The sequence below is a fragment of the Poromitra crassiceps genome (genome assembly GCF_964638095.1).
Source record: "Poromitra crassiceps genome assembly, chromosome: 13".
Classification (NCBI taxonomy): domain Eukaryota; kingdom Metazoa; phylum Chordata; class Actinopteri; order Beryciformes; family Melamphaidae; genus Poromitra; species Poromitra crassiceps.
In genome coordinates this window covers 31,530,076-31,546,315 of record NC_139644.1, presented here as the reverse complement: position 1 = coordinate 31,546,315, position 16,240 = coordinate 31,530,076, and the positions used below count along the sequence as shown (strand labels likewise).

General features: G+C 43.3%; 1 protein-coding gene and 1 pseudogene across 3 annotated transcripts in view; both read left to right on the top strand.

Moving 5' to 3' along the window:
• The first annotated feature begins 196 nt into the window (after window positions 1-196).
• LOC310788487 (tubulin alpha-1B chain pseudogene) lies at window positions 197-1,561 on the top strand (annotated as a pseudogene). The gene has a single exon. The product of its transcript is annotated as a tubulin alpha-1B chain pseudogene (transcript).
• Window positions 1,562-3,218: 1,657 nt separating this feature from the next.
• The window catches only part of grb2b (growth factor receptor-bound protein 2b), a 59,463-nt gene continuing 46,441 nt past the window's right edge, over window positions 3,219-16,240 (top strand). The window contains exons 1-2 of one of the 2 annotated variants that reach the window (XM_083648503.1): window positions 3,219-3,358; window positions 5,179-5,435. In XM_083648503.1, coding sequence (XP_083504629.1) covers window positions 5,358-5,435 — 78 coding nt within the window. In that variant the 5' untranslated portion in view covers window positions 3,219-3,358; window positions 5,179-5,357. Of the gene's footprint in view, window positions 3,359-3,728; window positions 3,789-5,178; window positions 5,436-16,240 lie in introns of those variants that run through there. The other variant, XM_083648504.1, reaches the window with a different exon arrangement.

Here is a 16,240-nt window from a genome sequence, read left to right as displayed (position 1 = left end):
CCTGAGGATCCAACATGTCTGGGACTTCCGTCTTCCGACTACAAAAATACGTCATCCCTGCTGTATTCTATCACATCACTGATGATGTCACATACATTGTGATGTCATCAGTGATGTCATGAATCTTTCCCTGCAGAGGCTATAAGTGCAGTAGGACCAATATTAAGTAAACGGGCACTGCACTAGTAATCTCAAAATGCATGAGTGCATCTCAATCCAGGTAGGCCAGGCTGGTGTCCAAATTGGCAATGCATGCTGGGAGCTGTACTGTCTGGAGCATGGCATCCAACCAGATGGACACATGCCCATTTATAAAAGCATTGGTGGAGGAGATGACTCCTTCAGCACCTTCTTCAGTGAGACTGGAGCTGGCAAGCATGTACCCAGAGCTGTGTTTGTTGACTTGGAGCCGACTGTCATTGATGAGGTGCGGACTGGAACCTACCGCCATCTCTTCCACCCTGAGCAGCTGATCACTGGGAAGGAAGACGCAGCCAACAACTATGCCCGCGGCCATTACACTATTGGCATGGACATCATCGACCTGGCTCTGGAGCGCATCCGTAACCTGGCTGACCAGTGCACTGGTCTCCAGGGATTTCTTGTCTTCCACAGCTTTGGCGGTGGCACCGGGTCTGGTCTCACCTCTCTGCTGATGGAGCGCCTGTCCGTTGACTATGGCAAGAAGTCCAAGCTTGAGTTTGCCATCTACCCAGCTCCTCAAGTGTCCACTGCTGTAGTGGAGCCCTACAACTGCACCTTTTGTACTCACGCTACCCTCGAGCACTCTGACTGTGCTTTCATGGTGGACAATGAGGCCCTCTATGATATCTGCCATAGGAACCTAGATATTTACCATCCTACTTATACCAACCTTAACAGGTTGGTGAGTCAGATTGTATCCTCCATCACTGCCTCCCTCCGATTTGACGGTGCGCTGAATGTCGACCTGACTGAGTTCCAGACCAACTTGGTGCCCTACCCCCGTATTCACTTCCCTCTGGCCACCTACGCTCCTGTGATCTCTGCAGAGAAAGCTTACCATGAGCAGCTCTCTGTGGCCAAGATCACAAATGCATGCTTTGAGCCAGCAAACCAGTTTGTGAAATGTGACCCTCGCCACGGCAAGTACATGGCATGCTGTTTGCTTTACCGTGGGCCTGTTGTACCCAAAGATGTCAATAGTGCCATCAGCACCATTAAAATCAAGCGCACCATCCAGTTTGTGGACTGGTGCCCCACTGGTTTCAAAGTTGGCATTAACTACCAGCCACCCACTGTGGTGCCTGGTGGAGATCTGGCCAAAGTCCAGAAGGCTGTGTGCATGCTGAGCAACACCACTGCTATTGCAGCGGCTTGGTCCCGTCTGGACCACAAGTTTGACCTGCTGTATGCCAAGCGTGCCTTTGTGCATTGGTACGTAGGTGAGGGTATGGAGGAGGGAGAGTTCTCTGAAGCCAGGGAGGACATGGCTGCTTTAGAGAAAGACTATGAAGAGGTGGCTGCTGACTCCTTTGAAGAAGAGGGAGAAGAGGAGGGGGATGATTGGGTGATCATCTGAGACGGGTGCCCCACACGAACACAATCAACATCCACAATCCATGATGTCATAGACATTCTCACATCATCAATTATGTCGTAGACATTGTGATGTAATCAGTGATGTCATAGACATTGTGACGTCATCAGTGATGTCATAGGCTGAACAAGCCTCAACCTGTGACAACATGGACCAGCTCAAGCCACTCCCAGACCACAAGAAGACCTGGACCAGCACCCATTGGGAGACAACTGCACTCTGGAGCCACTTCCAGACCACCTCAAGGAACACGGTGGTGGTGCTGCTGCTGCTGCTGCTAGAAAAGAAAGAAGGAAAGTTAAGCAACAGTCTGTCATTAATAGAATGCCACTTATTGCACTTTTATATTTCACTTCACACCGTAGCAGCCGATAAAATATTGTTACAGGGACTTAGGCTAAAGTGTGTTGGTAACATTCATTATTGAGTTTATCGTGACCTAATCGTATTTAATGCCTTTTTTTATATCTCATATGCTATAGGCTTGGTACCACTATATATCTATCTATAATAAGCTAGACACATTCCTAATATAATATTCTGATATGGATTTTAGATATGATTTGCTGTGATAATTGTATAGTATATCATTCTAAAATGTAGGCTATGACTGTTTCTCGTAATGTTGCACTTTTCCACCAGGTGTCGCCCCTTTTCAAGGTATGTCTCAGTTGCCAGAGATAATGGTCAGAACTAAGAACAGATGTCCAAAACAGCAAACACAAATAGAGGAGCAAATAAGGCCACTTATTGAAAAAAACAAGTCCGGACCCCGCTAGCACCAGCTAGCACACTCACCGTTGACTAGGCTACACTTAATAAAAACACATAAACTAAAGGTAATCTTTTCTACAGGTTGTACTTTTATTGACACAAAAGTCTTTAGTTAATCCACATGCATCCATTTATCTATGTATGTATGTATGTATGTATGTATGTATGTATGTATGTATGTATGTATGTATGTATGTATGTATGTATGTATGTGTATGTCTATCTATTGTGTGTGTGTGTGTGTGTGTGTGTGTGTGTGTGTGTGTGTGTGTGTGTGTGTGTGTGTGTGTGTGTGTGTGTGTGTGTGTGTGTGTGTGTGTGTGTGTGTGTGTGTGTGTGTGTGTGTGTGTGTGTGTGTGTGTGTGTGTGTGTGTGTGTGTGTGTGTGTGTGTGTGTGTGTGTGTGTGTGTGTGTGTGTGTGTGGTGTAATAATGGCCAGCCCTTATTACAGCTGGTGAGTGAGTGAGTGTTACAGTGGGTGTGTGTGTGTGTGTGTGTGTGTGTGTGTGTGTGTGTGTGTGTGTGTGTGTGTGTGTGTGTGTGTGGGTGTGTGTGTGGGTGTGGGTGTGGGTGTGGTGTGTGTGTGTGTGTGTGTGTGTGTGTGTGTGTGTGTGTGTGTGTGTGTGTGTGTGTGTGTGTGTGTGTGTGTGTGTGTGTGTGTTACCTACATTATTTGGTGGGACAAGTTGTTGTGATGCAAGCCAGCTGGTGACAGTCGACACCTCTGAATGTGGGTTTGTCAGACACTGACAGACTGACAGGGAGGAGTTCCAGTCACAACAGCAGGCAGCCCGCAGCCCCCTGCCCCCCCAGCGCTGTGGAAGGAAGCGGAAATAAACGTCGCTAACCTTATGCTAGTAGCTAGATTTGGGCTCCCAGTTCGGGGTGTAAGCGAATACAGACGTACATCGTTTTTTACCTCTCAAGAGAAAATAAGGAGTGGATTATAACACTAGCGCGTTTGACTTAATACGGGGCTGGTATCTAAACGGCATTTCTGGAGTGGTGAGTTTCCTTTACACGTTCCGCTTACACAAAAGTTGCGTACTGTTCCTTTGACGACGCAAGCTAGCTAAGTTCGGTAGCTAGGCTAACCGTGCAGCCAAGCTAGCAACAGCCTGCGGTATGAAAAAAGCTGTTTTCGTCTTTTTCACATTTGCCAGCGTGACGCTACCTAGTAGGCTTCTCGTGCCAATAAACAGCTCAGCTGATTTGAAATGATACCCTCGTGTTGGTGGCGACATCTTTATTTTGCCTGTTGTCTTTGATGAGGTTTTATTGTGATATTGCCTGGCAGTTACCGCTAACTGACCGTTAGCCAGAAAGCTAGCTCCAGCCTTCTAGAACAGTGGCTGCCTGGGCGCAGTCTGTTTGCTGGGAACGGAATCGCTCCAATCGAACTGGCGTAAAAAACTATATAAACTCACCGAAACAGGTGAGGTTTGTTGCCCAAATGACATTTTGATAGTCGTGGGGGTGTTTTTCCATTTCAGGAAAAGTTTATAGATTCAGGGAACATGCGCTCTACTCTCCCCTTTGCGCACCAGTTCCCCTTTACATTAAGTTTTCTTTTTACTGCTTCTATCACTCACTGGCATGTATTGTGTTGTTTAAAACCCTGGATGAAACAGAAATGATCCCTGCTGGGATATTGCTGATAACGTTATGTGATTGAACGATATGTATTCAGATGTTATCGCTTATACGTTACTGTGTCAACCTTCACAAACAAGAATGTATCTAACATAAATGGTTTCATTCTGTTCCCTAAATTGATCCATTACGAAACACAAGTCCGTTGGACTGTTATGAGAAGAAATTGCATGGAAGCTAACCATTTGCGATCATTCATTAACTGGCATCAATTTGTTCATTTCGTAATGTTACTATTTTGTTGTTCACTGACCTGCCAATTGAAATCTACACTGTGTTGGATTAGTTTGAACGGAACTGAACGGCAGCATGTCATTATCTAATGCAATGATACAGGTTTATCCATTTAAATCAGTAAGGTAGGTTTAACCAATTTATGGCAGTGAGCTATGCAAGTGGGCCACTAGATTGCTTCTGGACAGGCTGACTGTTTAATATGTTCCTCTATCTGTGGGAATTGTCAGATTGTAGTGAACCTTGGTGCAATCCCCACTCTTGTCCTGTGATGATGAATGATGACAGGAGTAGCAGCAGTACTGTGACCCCTTTTAACAGTGGTATTACCAATAGTAATAGCGCTATGATCTTTAGGATCATCCCATTGTCTTTTTCAAGGAAAGTTGCCATAATGCATAATTGAGATTTTCCGTTTCATGGGACTACCGTTACTGTGTGTGTGTGTGTGTGTGTTTAAGTCTGTGCTTTTACCTACTCGGCCATTATTACTATAAAAAGGTATTTAAAAAAATAAATTAAATTAAACTTGGAGAACCCTGGGGGTACCCTGACACACGCACATGCACACATTTTTTTTATTCACACACGTGCGCGTGCATGGACACGTGCGTGTGCATGGACACGTGCGCGTGCATGGACACGTGCACGCACAGACGGACATACGCACGGGTCCGGCCTGCAAAACCTGCACCACTGATTTCAACACCTGGGTGTGATTTGTTTTTCTTGGTGGTTTTTAGTGTGTTGTTCTTATGGGCATCTCAGTGTAGAATCTGCACTGAACAAGGACCACACTGAAAACCAGTGATCCTTCCCTTCGTTCCCTGTGCAATTACTCAGTCTACACTTAGATCATTCATTAGACAGACATTCTTCTCTGGGTAATTTGTTCTGCTTTTGATCCTTCTGATTGAGTATCGTTGCTGTTGTTTCAGGTACCTTACTGTGACCTTTATGTGAGGTCCAAGCCCGAAAGGAACGGGTCATAGACGGGAGGAGAGACTCGGAGAAAAGAAGCTGACCACAGAAACCTGGATCTGTGTTTTTATTTTCTGAGTCAGTCCCTGAAACGCACATTTAAAGCCCAGGAGGTTCTCAGCACGTTACGGGGACCATGGAGGCCATCGCCAAATATGATTTCAAAGCCACTGCTGATGATGAGCTTAGTTTCAAACGTGGGGAAGTGCTCAAGGTAAATTACATTTGTATCTGATTATTTGATGTTATGCCATCATGTGTTTTCATTACTCATATTTGTCAAGTAATGTTTTCCTTGCTGTGGGTTTACTGTCCCTCCAATTACTCACACGTTTCTTTGGTCAATGTGTTCTATGTACAATATTGATTTTTTTGCCAATATTTTTCCCAACTCTTTCGGGAGATTTCCGATATCGATATATGCACGAATGTTTCCCCACCTACGTTCAGAGAAAATCAAGTCTCCTGTAGTGGAATTAACACATTTTTATGTCTACTCTTTTCTCGTGATGGCCCACTGGCAGATGCAGACATAAATACAATGCTTTTCAGAATGTACATTCACTGGGCAAAATAAGAAAATTACTTAAACTTCGGTTATATAAATAACGGTTGAGGACTTAGTCAAGCATTTAGTTGAGCATTTGGGCATAATTAAAGCATCTGTTATATTGACAGAAATGTTAGTTTCGGGTCGATGCCAATATTTAATTTGAAAGCCTTTATCGGCCGATACCAATGACGTACTGCTGATATCATCGTGCATCCCTGTTTATATTAAAATGGCAGCAACCGTAAATAATGAGTTTCAAGGAGTAATGATCTATATGATGAAAGAGAATTCACCCCCAAATAAAGTTGGAATTAAAAGCTCAAACCTCACATGAAGAATATTTTCCTTGAGTGTCCAATAGAGAGCCGCAGGGATGACGCATTTTTGTAGTCAGAACGCGGAAGTCCTGGACTTCCTGGTTCTTCACTGTTTCTGTCTATGGGATTTTTGAATGGGTTTTTGCCGTGATGCTTCAAATAAGGTCTCTGGGCAACGCAACCTTAATCAAACGCGAACCAGAGTTCAGCCGCATAATCTTCACACATGAGGACCACTTTCATGAGTTTTGAAGTGTAAATGCGAGCCCTAGAAGTAAAAAGCTTGTGCTAAGCTAATCCAGAACTACACACAGTGTCGCATAGGCCTCCCCGTCACGTCAGCACTCAACCTGGACTGTTGTTGATGTGTGCGCTGCTGTGCACTGATTACCCCGGGCTGAACCAGGTGAGGGAAAGAGAATTTCCGTGTTCGTCCTTTGAAGTGATGACGTTATTGCCATATAATATCCCCGTCGACTCAACAGTGTAGTCTCATTTAGCCGTTTGCTAGCTAGCCACCCTTTTAACGGCACGTAAAAGCTTCAAAACTCATAAAAGTGGTCCTCATGTGTGAAGATGATATTACTAAACACTGGTTCGCGTTTGATTAAGCTTGCGTTGCCCAGAGACCTTATTAGAAGCATCGCGCCAAAAACCCATTCAAAAATCTCATAGGCGAAAACAGTGAAGAACCAGGGGTGTTAGCATCGATGATTTCCGGACTCGTTCCTGCGGCTCTCTATTGGACACAGCATAGGACTTGTTCCTGCGGCTCAGCGTAGGACTTGGTGTAGGCAGGGTCAAAGCGCAGTCTTACTTTTTGTTTGTTTGTTTCCAAAACCCCCTCCTCTGTGAAAACTAATGTTCTCCCATTCATTGTCAAGTACTATTTTCTGACTGAACAAACAAGTGGCCAGAATGTTTTCTTATTTTATTTCGAGATGATTTGTTGTAATGATAGAATAAACATTCTATTACCGGTAATTGAAATAAAATTGTAGGTAGTGTCAGCTATTGCCTTAGGATACTGGAGGCCGACATCTGAAAAACCCAATTGATAAGATCTTAAAATAAAGTTCAAAGATTTTGTCACCCCACATGTTTAGAAAAAAACTGAACACTTTTCCTGGTTTTGCAGGCTGCATTACAGTAAAGTGATGTAATGTTCTGAACTTACCAGACTCTTCTAGCTGTTCTATTTTTTGCCTTTAACCACTTAGTCATTATATCCACATTACTGATGATTATCAAAAATGTCATTGTGTAAGCAGGGAGGGGAACCCTGTCTTTGCATTTTATTTGGATCACAGTCTTGTTTTAATAAAAGTGCTTGTGACATCTCACATATGGCTTTGACTTATAACTTAGCCCACTTCCATTTAGGCTACAATTTAGGCCACTTCGTAGAAAATAGCAAGATAAGAAAGATATCATGGATCGCCATTCAGCCAAAAAATACAGAGATATTATTTTTGGTCCATATCGCCCAGCCCTAGTTGTGGTTGTATGACAATATGTTCTACATGAGCAACGCTCATGCTATAATCCAAAATGGAATGATGAAAGGCAAAAGATGGACAATGTTTTTCTCCATTATGAGCTGTTAAGTGTTCTCCTGTGTTGAAACCGCAGGCTTCTGCGGGTCCTCTAGCCGGAGCAGCTTATTCAAAACGTCACTCTTTCTTGTTGCCTGAAAAGAAAATGTAATACTCAGACCTTGATGTGATCGCAAGATATTAGAAAGGACATACAGCAATTTTCCTACACAAGTGTTCTCATTGGGATTTAAATGCAATCATCATAATCCTTCTGTTTAACGTCCGAGTGAGTCTGACTTGGAGCGGATGGCAGCGATGCAGAAAAATGAAGATAAACCGTTATAGTTTATCATTTTCTCACCATTTCTCGGAAATGTGTGTAGCTGGATACTCTGAACCTTAAAAAAATACATCATTTGTTAATGGTTGACGTTATGGATTGACGCTTTTTCCTTGGCTTTAACTCATTCACCGCCAGTTTAGGACTGCCAATATTTAGCACAGGCCAAAGATTTTCATAATTGTTGGTCATCTTTCAAGACCCACAGTAAATTATCTATTAGCACCAGAGTGATTTGCAATACCTCAAAATGAAGATGTACGTCTCTGGGTTCACCAGGAAAAAAAAAGTGAGCTTTTAGCATGTTCTGTACTCTACTTATAGCCATTTATATACACCCTGTTTTCACCCAAAATGTCTCTCTGAGAAAAGAAATTGCAGAAAATGGCATTTATGTACAGCACATGCAGAACTCGCTCTCAATTCTTTTATTTTGAACTGTATTGACATCAGACATGTAAATATTATTCATTATGACACAAATGACAAAAAAAAAAAAAAAAAAAAAAAATATATATATATATATATATGAAGTGCTTTTTTTACATTCAACAATACAGTTTGCTCAGTGTGAGTGAGTGTACAGACAGACACACAGACAGACAGACAGACAGACAGACACACAGACACACAGACACACACACACACACACACACACACACACACACACACACACACACACACACACACACACACACACACACACACACACAGAGAGAGAGAGTTCTGTCCACAGCTGCCTGCAGCTAGATCGCACCTCCTTCCCCCTCCTTCCCCCTCCTTCCCCATCAGCGTTTTCCTCCTCTCGTTCGGGCTGGGAGTGGGACGAATGCTGCGACACGAGTCACACGACACAGGAACGGGTCCGCGGCTTGGCTTTGGGACCAGGCGCTGCTGGAACCGGATCGATCATGTTCGTCACGGGTTTGACTAGGCAATCCAGGTTCGCCCTGCAGCAAGGCAGCAGTGCAGCGCGCCGAGAGGCGTTTCAATGGCGTTTTTTCCTCTGTACAAGGAAGCGCGTTTCTCTGTTTTTCCTCTTTTCCTCCTTCTTCCTCGTTTCAAACAACAGCTGCGGTATGTGTTTGATAACGTGCTGTCGGCTACCCTTTGAGGATAGGGACCAGATGACATGTCAGAGGCTGGGTAAGTGTTTCAACTACGCGCTGCACTCATAAAAACAAAAACACGTCAAACACGTCTTTGGCGTGGATGGCTATTTCTGATAAGACGTCAAAGACGTCTTTGGCGGTGAATGAGTTAATAAGCCAGTCCTCATTTGACTGAAAACGTCCGCCTGCAGCTAAGATGCTTCCCAGAGCTATGGGCTGACTACAATGTGAATAGCCCTCTTGTAAAGGACACAGATGTGAAGGACCACTCACTTTTGAAGATTGCACATTTCTAGTGTAACCTGTCGGCCTGTTTTGATCAAAACACTCAATTGTTTTCATGGGCAACAGCTACATTGCCTTGGCAGATGGAGCAGTGTTATGGCTACTATTATGCCTACCGCAAATTTTGCTGAAAGTATACAAGAGGAAGGACAAACTCTAAAGCACAACTGTAGCTAGTAGAAATGGATATATAGATATAGTAGTAAGGGACCATCCTCTCCATAGATTCCGTATCCTGCCCTCATCCAACTCCCTAGCAAGCGGCACTGGCAGAGCTTTGCATAAATATTAATCAGGGCGCAAGAGCAAGGCAAGTAGCTTCAGTGCTTTAGTGGCCAAACACACCATACGCCAATGGCATGCAGAACTGAAGCTTGAGGCAGGCTCAAGCTGATGTGACGCTTAACCGGTCACACCAGGAGCAGTCTCTTTTCCTCAGCGCTGGGCTCGGAGCTGCTGCTCCGGCCCCTCCCACCCCCCACAAATTGCATTGACTGCGTGCCTGGCAGCTCGGGTTCAGCGCGCACCACGCTTGGAAAATAGAACAGAAGCTGAATCTATCGGTTCAGCGTGGCTTCAGCATGGCGTGACATGCGGCCGGTGTGAACGGACGCCGAATTGAAACTGCGTGGCTTTGTCGTGGGATTGGCGTGCACGTTGGCATGTGAACGTGCACTTAGGCCTGCAGCCAAGAGCAAGGCAAGTAGGGGCAGTGGTGGCCCAACGGTTAGAGAAGCGAACTTGTGACCAGAAGGTCGTCTGTTCAATCGCCGGGACCGGCAGGATAAATCTGCGTGGGGAAAGTGAAATGACAGGGCTTGCGCCTCCCTCATTACCACCACTGAGATGCTGCTTGAGCAAGGCCCTTAACCCCAACTGCTCCAGTGGAGCTGATCAGTCGCCAGCAGATCAGACTGTGGTTGTACTGGTCAGCTTCCAGGTATGAATGTGTGTGTGAATGTGAACAGGGCACTCCTGAAAAAGAGAGCATTGCTCTCAGTGAGACTTCCCCTGTGTAAATAAAGGTAAAAAAAAAAGAAGCTTCAGTGCTTTAGGCCTGTAGCCAAGAGCAAGGCAAGTAGCTTCAATGCTTTACGCTATGTTCACACAGGGCACCTACGCCTTGAGCTGCGCGTGTACCTATCACACGCTTTTGCGATCACACTGCATGCCTATTCCACGCTGAACCTGCCGAGTCACAAGCGCCTCTCCTCTCTCCCGAGTGTTTTTTTTGGTCACGTGTGGTCCCGAATTATCATGGGTAGGTAAAATAAATCGGATATATTTAATGTGCTATTGATGCTGGATATGTATGGGTGACTGCTGTCATAGAGAACTGTATGCTGTTGTACTAAGTGGATTAACTTTTCATTGTCCATCTTGCTTCTTCGGTCGCTATTCTCTCTCCTGAAGATTTGTTTACCGACTGGGAGAAAGCCCCACGTTATAGCTAATCACTCTCTCTCGCTCTCACTCTGCTCAACATTGTTGTAGTAACACCATTTTATTTTGAAATTCAGTTGACTTTGCCATTTCCCACGGATATTGTCGCGTTTTTCATTCATGGCTTGACAGAAGAAGTGTGCCTTCACGCGCCTAGTCGGCTTAAATAGAACTCACGCCTAAACGATAGAATCGGCGCAGGTCAGGCAAGGCGTGGGTACACGCAAGGTTCACGCTGAGGCGCCCTGTGTACACAGCCTCATTGACTAAAAAGGACACGTATTTAAAAGGGTAAAGGCAAGGCGTAGGCAAGGCTTGGGTGCCCTGTGTGAATGTAGCCTTGGCCTGCAGCCAAGAGCAAGGCAAGTAGCTTCAGTGCTAGCTACTTGCCTTGCTCTTGTCTGCAGGCCTAGGCCTGTAGCCAAGAGCAAGGCAACTAGCTTCAGTGCTTAAGCCTGGCTGGACCACCACATGCTGCCTGCCAACCAGCAGCAGGATGGGGATCAGAGGGGGAGTGAGGGTGAAATCAATGCAATGTAAGCCTGATCCAATAGTCCAAATTAATTCTGATTGCAATGGGTGAAGGTGTCTAGAAAGTAGGCCCTCCCCTTATGAAAAGCATCATCCTCCTCATTTCACTGACAACTTTTGAAGTAGGTTGTTGCCTACAGACAGTGCTACTTGTTTTATCTCTTGAAGAAATGTGCAAATATTTTATGTGGTAGAATTAGGAGGACCGCTGAATTGTTTACCCCCTACCTTAATTGTGTGGTAGCCAAATTTGGAGGAGCAATTCAGAATATACTGTGTATATACAGTATATATACGGTATATTGTATTCAAAATTATTAGGATGAGCTGAGCTGTCAGCAGGCATGGATGAGTTGACTGTTCTTGTTGGATTATCTGGTAGGGGATGAGCGCAGTTTATATGTTTTTGTTTTTTTCCTCTGAATAAGTGTGGTTTTTTTAGAAGAGTGTCAGCTCAGATAACATAGCTAAATATGAGTTCTTATTAAATTTGCATATCGCTGGGGAGAAACCGGTTTCCCCCTAATTTTCATGGCCACCTGTCTGGTTGGGAAATCTCTAGCTTTCACTTTTTACCAGATGGCAACTTTTCAACTTCAGAAAGACGTTAATGGGGAAATACCACATAATTTTAGTCTTTATGAAATTGCTTTCATTGTACAGTGACAGTTCTGCTTTTATTATTGTATATTCTCAACTGTGTCCTTTAGTCAACAAGGTCGTGCCTGGTGTTATTTATTTATTTATTTATTTATTTATTTATTTATTTATTTATTTATTTATTTATTTATTTATTTATTTATTTATTTATAAATCCCCTAATTCTGAGAAAAGATCTCATAATTCTGAGATATGATCTTGATAAATCCAGGCAGAGATGCATGTTGTGCACACTGGTGGATTATGGAGAGCGGTCCAGCTGCAGACCTCCGCTGTCAGGCCAACCTCAGCTCCATGCTCAGGCTTCTTTGTCAGCTATTTTTGACTCCCAGTAATCAGAAACTGATAGCTTCACTCAGCTAGTCATCACTTGATATAAGTTCCATAAAACTGACAATTTCGTTTCCCTTTTTGGCGCTGACATGCCTTTTCTTTTCAACATAAAAGCCCCACGACGCTGCCAGCCACTAAACTATGGTTTGTACACAACATAAGCCATATTCTTGATGCAAACATGATGGTCCACATTGATTAGTTTGAGTTGGGAGTTGGGACTATGGCCAGCACTATGGCCAGCAGCACCAGGCACTTCATCATATGCCTACAGACTCATTTTACATCACGTAATATATGAAGAGCAGGTTGATGCTTCATGGAAAATGACTGGACTGGATGCATTGGAGTTGCACGCTAGGGATGGGCATTTCTAGCAAAAACACTATTCGAAATTCGCTGGCCAAATTCGAATTTAATTCGAAATTCGAAAAAAAAAAAAAAATGTAATTTTTTTTTTTTTCTGATTCTAAGTCTACGGCTTTATTAATTAATATAAAAAGCTTCTGCTGTGGATTTTTAGCTCAAACAAGCATTGCACCACTGAAGTAAAGAACATGTTACATGACATTGACATTTTCGAAAATAAAAAACAGTTTTGACAATCATGAGTGGTTCATTAAATATTTAGTAGGCTCAGGTCTGAGTGCCAAAGGGGTGCCAAAGTCACCCCCTCTCCCTCTTCATGGGATTTCATCCGCCATTCATTTTTCCATAAACCTTGCTTAAAATGCTTATAAAAATTGTTTTACTTGCTCAAACCAAGCGATTTGACTATACTTAGAATCAGGGGAGACAATGCAACATTTCACTCAATTTTTTTTTTTTTTTTTTTTTCGAATTTCGAATTTCAATAATAAAAGTCGACCTTGATAATAACAACGATTATTCGAAAATTCGAAATTCGATGCCCATCCCTATTGCACGCCATATGAAATGTCCAAACGGACGTACGGCGTCACAGCACCTCTGTCTAGCGTTGACTAATCATAGTGGTGCTGGAATTGTTGGCTGATTCGGGTGGCGGTGTATTTCTCCAACGGCCTAGTTTTAGAATGGACACAAATCACCATCATGGGTTATTTTGGCAACACAGTGGCGAGAACACAAGTGCACTTCCTCCAGGGCTACCACGTCAAAGCATGAAAGCATTAAGGGTTATTTCTGGGCAGAAGCACAATCTTAAATGGGGAAGACAAGCTTGTGTGATCACCTCTGACGCTGTCCACATTTCAGCGGAATCATTTGTTGGCTGCTGTGTTAACTTTCAGTCAGAATCAATTGGCATGACGCTCGCCATAGTTGCAAATACCATCCCCCACTCTTTTCTTTAGTCTCGTTTATTCTCCGTTTGACTCTTTTCTGTTTGTCCGCTCAGTCTCATGTCTGAACGTTGCTCCGCAGGTAAACCTAGAGACAGGATGGAACAGGCTCCTCTCATTCTCCCTGACTCACTCACATATACACATACACTACATACACACTTGAGTATTACAACATCATTTTGGTAATTGATTACTCGAGCCACAGTTTTTTTAATTAATCAATGAATCTAACAATTATTTTCTGAGTTATATTTGTCCTAACAAAAGGAAAAAATTATCTAGCAGTTCAGAATTCAAACCTTTGATTTGTCATGTCTTTGAGGAGCAGCTGGAGGATGCTGTTAGAGGAGAAAGTTATTCATACCATGTCATGTGGTTACTATAAAGAAAATGTACTACTTTCACTTAATTACCTCACCTTAATTCAAAAGGCCATATGTGTAGAGTAGACCATCTCATCACTATAGAATTCTCAAATGAATTTTGATAGCATAGCATAATGGCAGTAGAAAAATGAGAGCATCACAGTGTAAATTGTTTAATTCTGTTTTTCTCTCTCTATGTTCGTGCTATTTGTCCCCGGGGTAAAATTTGGTGCAAAATGTGCATGATGATTGACTTATAGCACAAAGATGAGCCTCAACCAAAACAGAAAAATTGCTCTTTTTAATCGCTTTACTTGTTCGTATGGAAAGAAACCAATCCTGTCCTGTCCCGCAGTACCTAGCTAGCTGTGCAGCATGTAGTGCAGGTTACTGCAGGTCTTTATGTAGATGTAGGCCTAGGCTAGTTATCTAAGATGTGAGTGGGCCTTTATCCTAGTTTGACTTTGCATGCTCTAACCCAGCAGCTGGAGTAGTAAAAAGCCTTCCTGAGATGGTGAGATGGACTAGTGTTGTCTGTCTGCTGATACCAATACTAAACAGCTCTGCTCTTCAGACAAGAGGTTCCTCTCACCAGAGGCCAGGCCTGTGTTAAGGCTTTTGTTCATTCAAAGCAACCTTAAGCGTCTCCACAGAAGCAGCAACACTGAGAGATGGTGGCTCCTTTGCTACGCCTAACCACGCAGTCTGTCGTACAGGAGCATCGGTTGTTAGGTTCCCTTGTGCTTTTCAAACAATGTGCTGCCTATCTGCGCTGGACTGTATGAAGGCACAATGCAGGTTTGTGGGTGAGGGCTGCAGCCACTGTGAAATGTCTGTGCCCCATCTGAACAAGAACAAGAACTGGAGGCAGTTTTTTCTCACAAGGCTCCTAGTCAAGTGTGTGTGTGTGTGTGTGTGTGTGTACTGTGAAGGCACGTTGCCATTTAGCTGCTTCACTTTCATGATGATGGTGATGATCACTCATCTCTATATGTCCAGATATCTGTTCATTAAAAAGAGGATTGAAGGTTTCAGAGCAGCAAAATCAAATCAGGATTGTCCGCAATCTCTATTTTGTAAAACAAAAAAGTCGTGAGAAAATCGTATTGTAAACTCAGTATCGTGAATCATGAGTTGAGTGTATCGTTATCGTTACATTCCTATTACAGACCGTTATACTTTCAGCTTACCCCATTTTCTGATCTCACCTCACTTTGTAACTGAATAGTCCTACCTACAAATGTTCTCACGTTAATTTGATCATTTGGAACTAGGGCTGGGGGATATAGCAAAAAATTATCAATATAAAAGATTTCATATCAGTCAATATCGATAATTATTGATAATTGATCATTTTTAATGGCCTGTTTTTAATAAAGAAATTGAGTGTTACAGCTGTGTAATAAATATGTTCGAGATTTGTCTGATTGGCTGATGAGTGTCACCCATAGCACACTTCATTATCAACCGACATATATTGTAGAGCCCGACCGAAGACCGAGAAAAAAGAATATCGGCCGATATATCGATATCTAAAGTCTAAAAATGACTACGGTAGGCGTAATCTACTTCCGTGTCTAAAACTGGAAAGACGATTACAAAATGACATCATGCAGAAGCGTCCTTGTATGGGCAAAGAATAAGGTGAATAGTATTCAGGGTTCCCACAACTCATTAAAAAGTATTTTATTCTTCTTCTGCCCCTCTGACTCCCACATACATACATCACTGTAATGTCCACAGCGCAACTCCCTGGCGCACTCCTGCCATTACAGTTTTCATATGTTTATTGTTTACACAAGGTATTATTGGTTATGTGTCTGTTTATGCAAACCAAAACGTGCATATAAATAACTGTTGATTTTATTTGTGGTTTTCAATATAGAACTTGGTTAAATGATTTCAGTGACTTAAAAAGCATTAAATTTGACTTTGGAAATGGTGCAAGAACCCTGGTATTGATGAATTGTCTATCGCCGATATATATTGCTATTGATTTATCGCCCAGCCCTATTTGGGACACAATCACTCAGTGTGTTGCATAACTCCCGGCCAGCAACAGCTTCTCTGTGACTCACACAGCTGATCGAGCAGACCAGGCTCCTCTCTCATTTGCCGGCCTGACTCATACACCAACATTTAGCCCTGTCATTTGCCACTTCATGTGTAGTGAAGCAGACGGTCATGAGCCCTTTTCCCACATGCGCTTTGTACCGC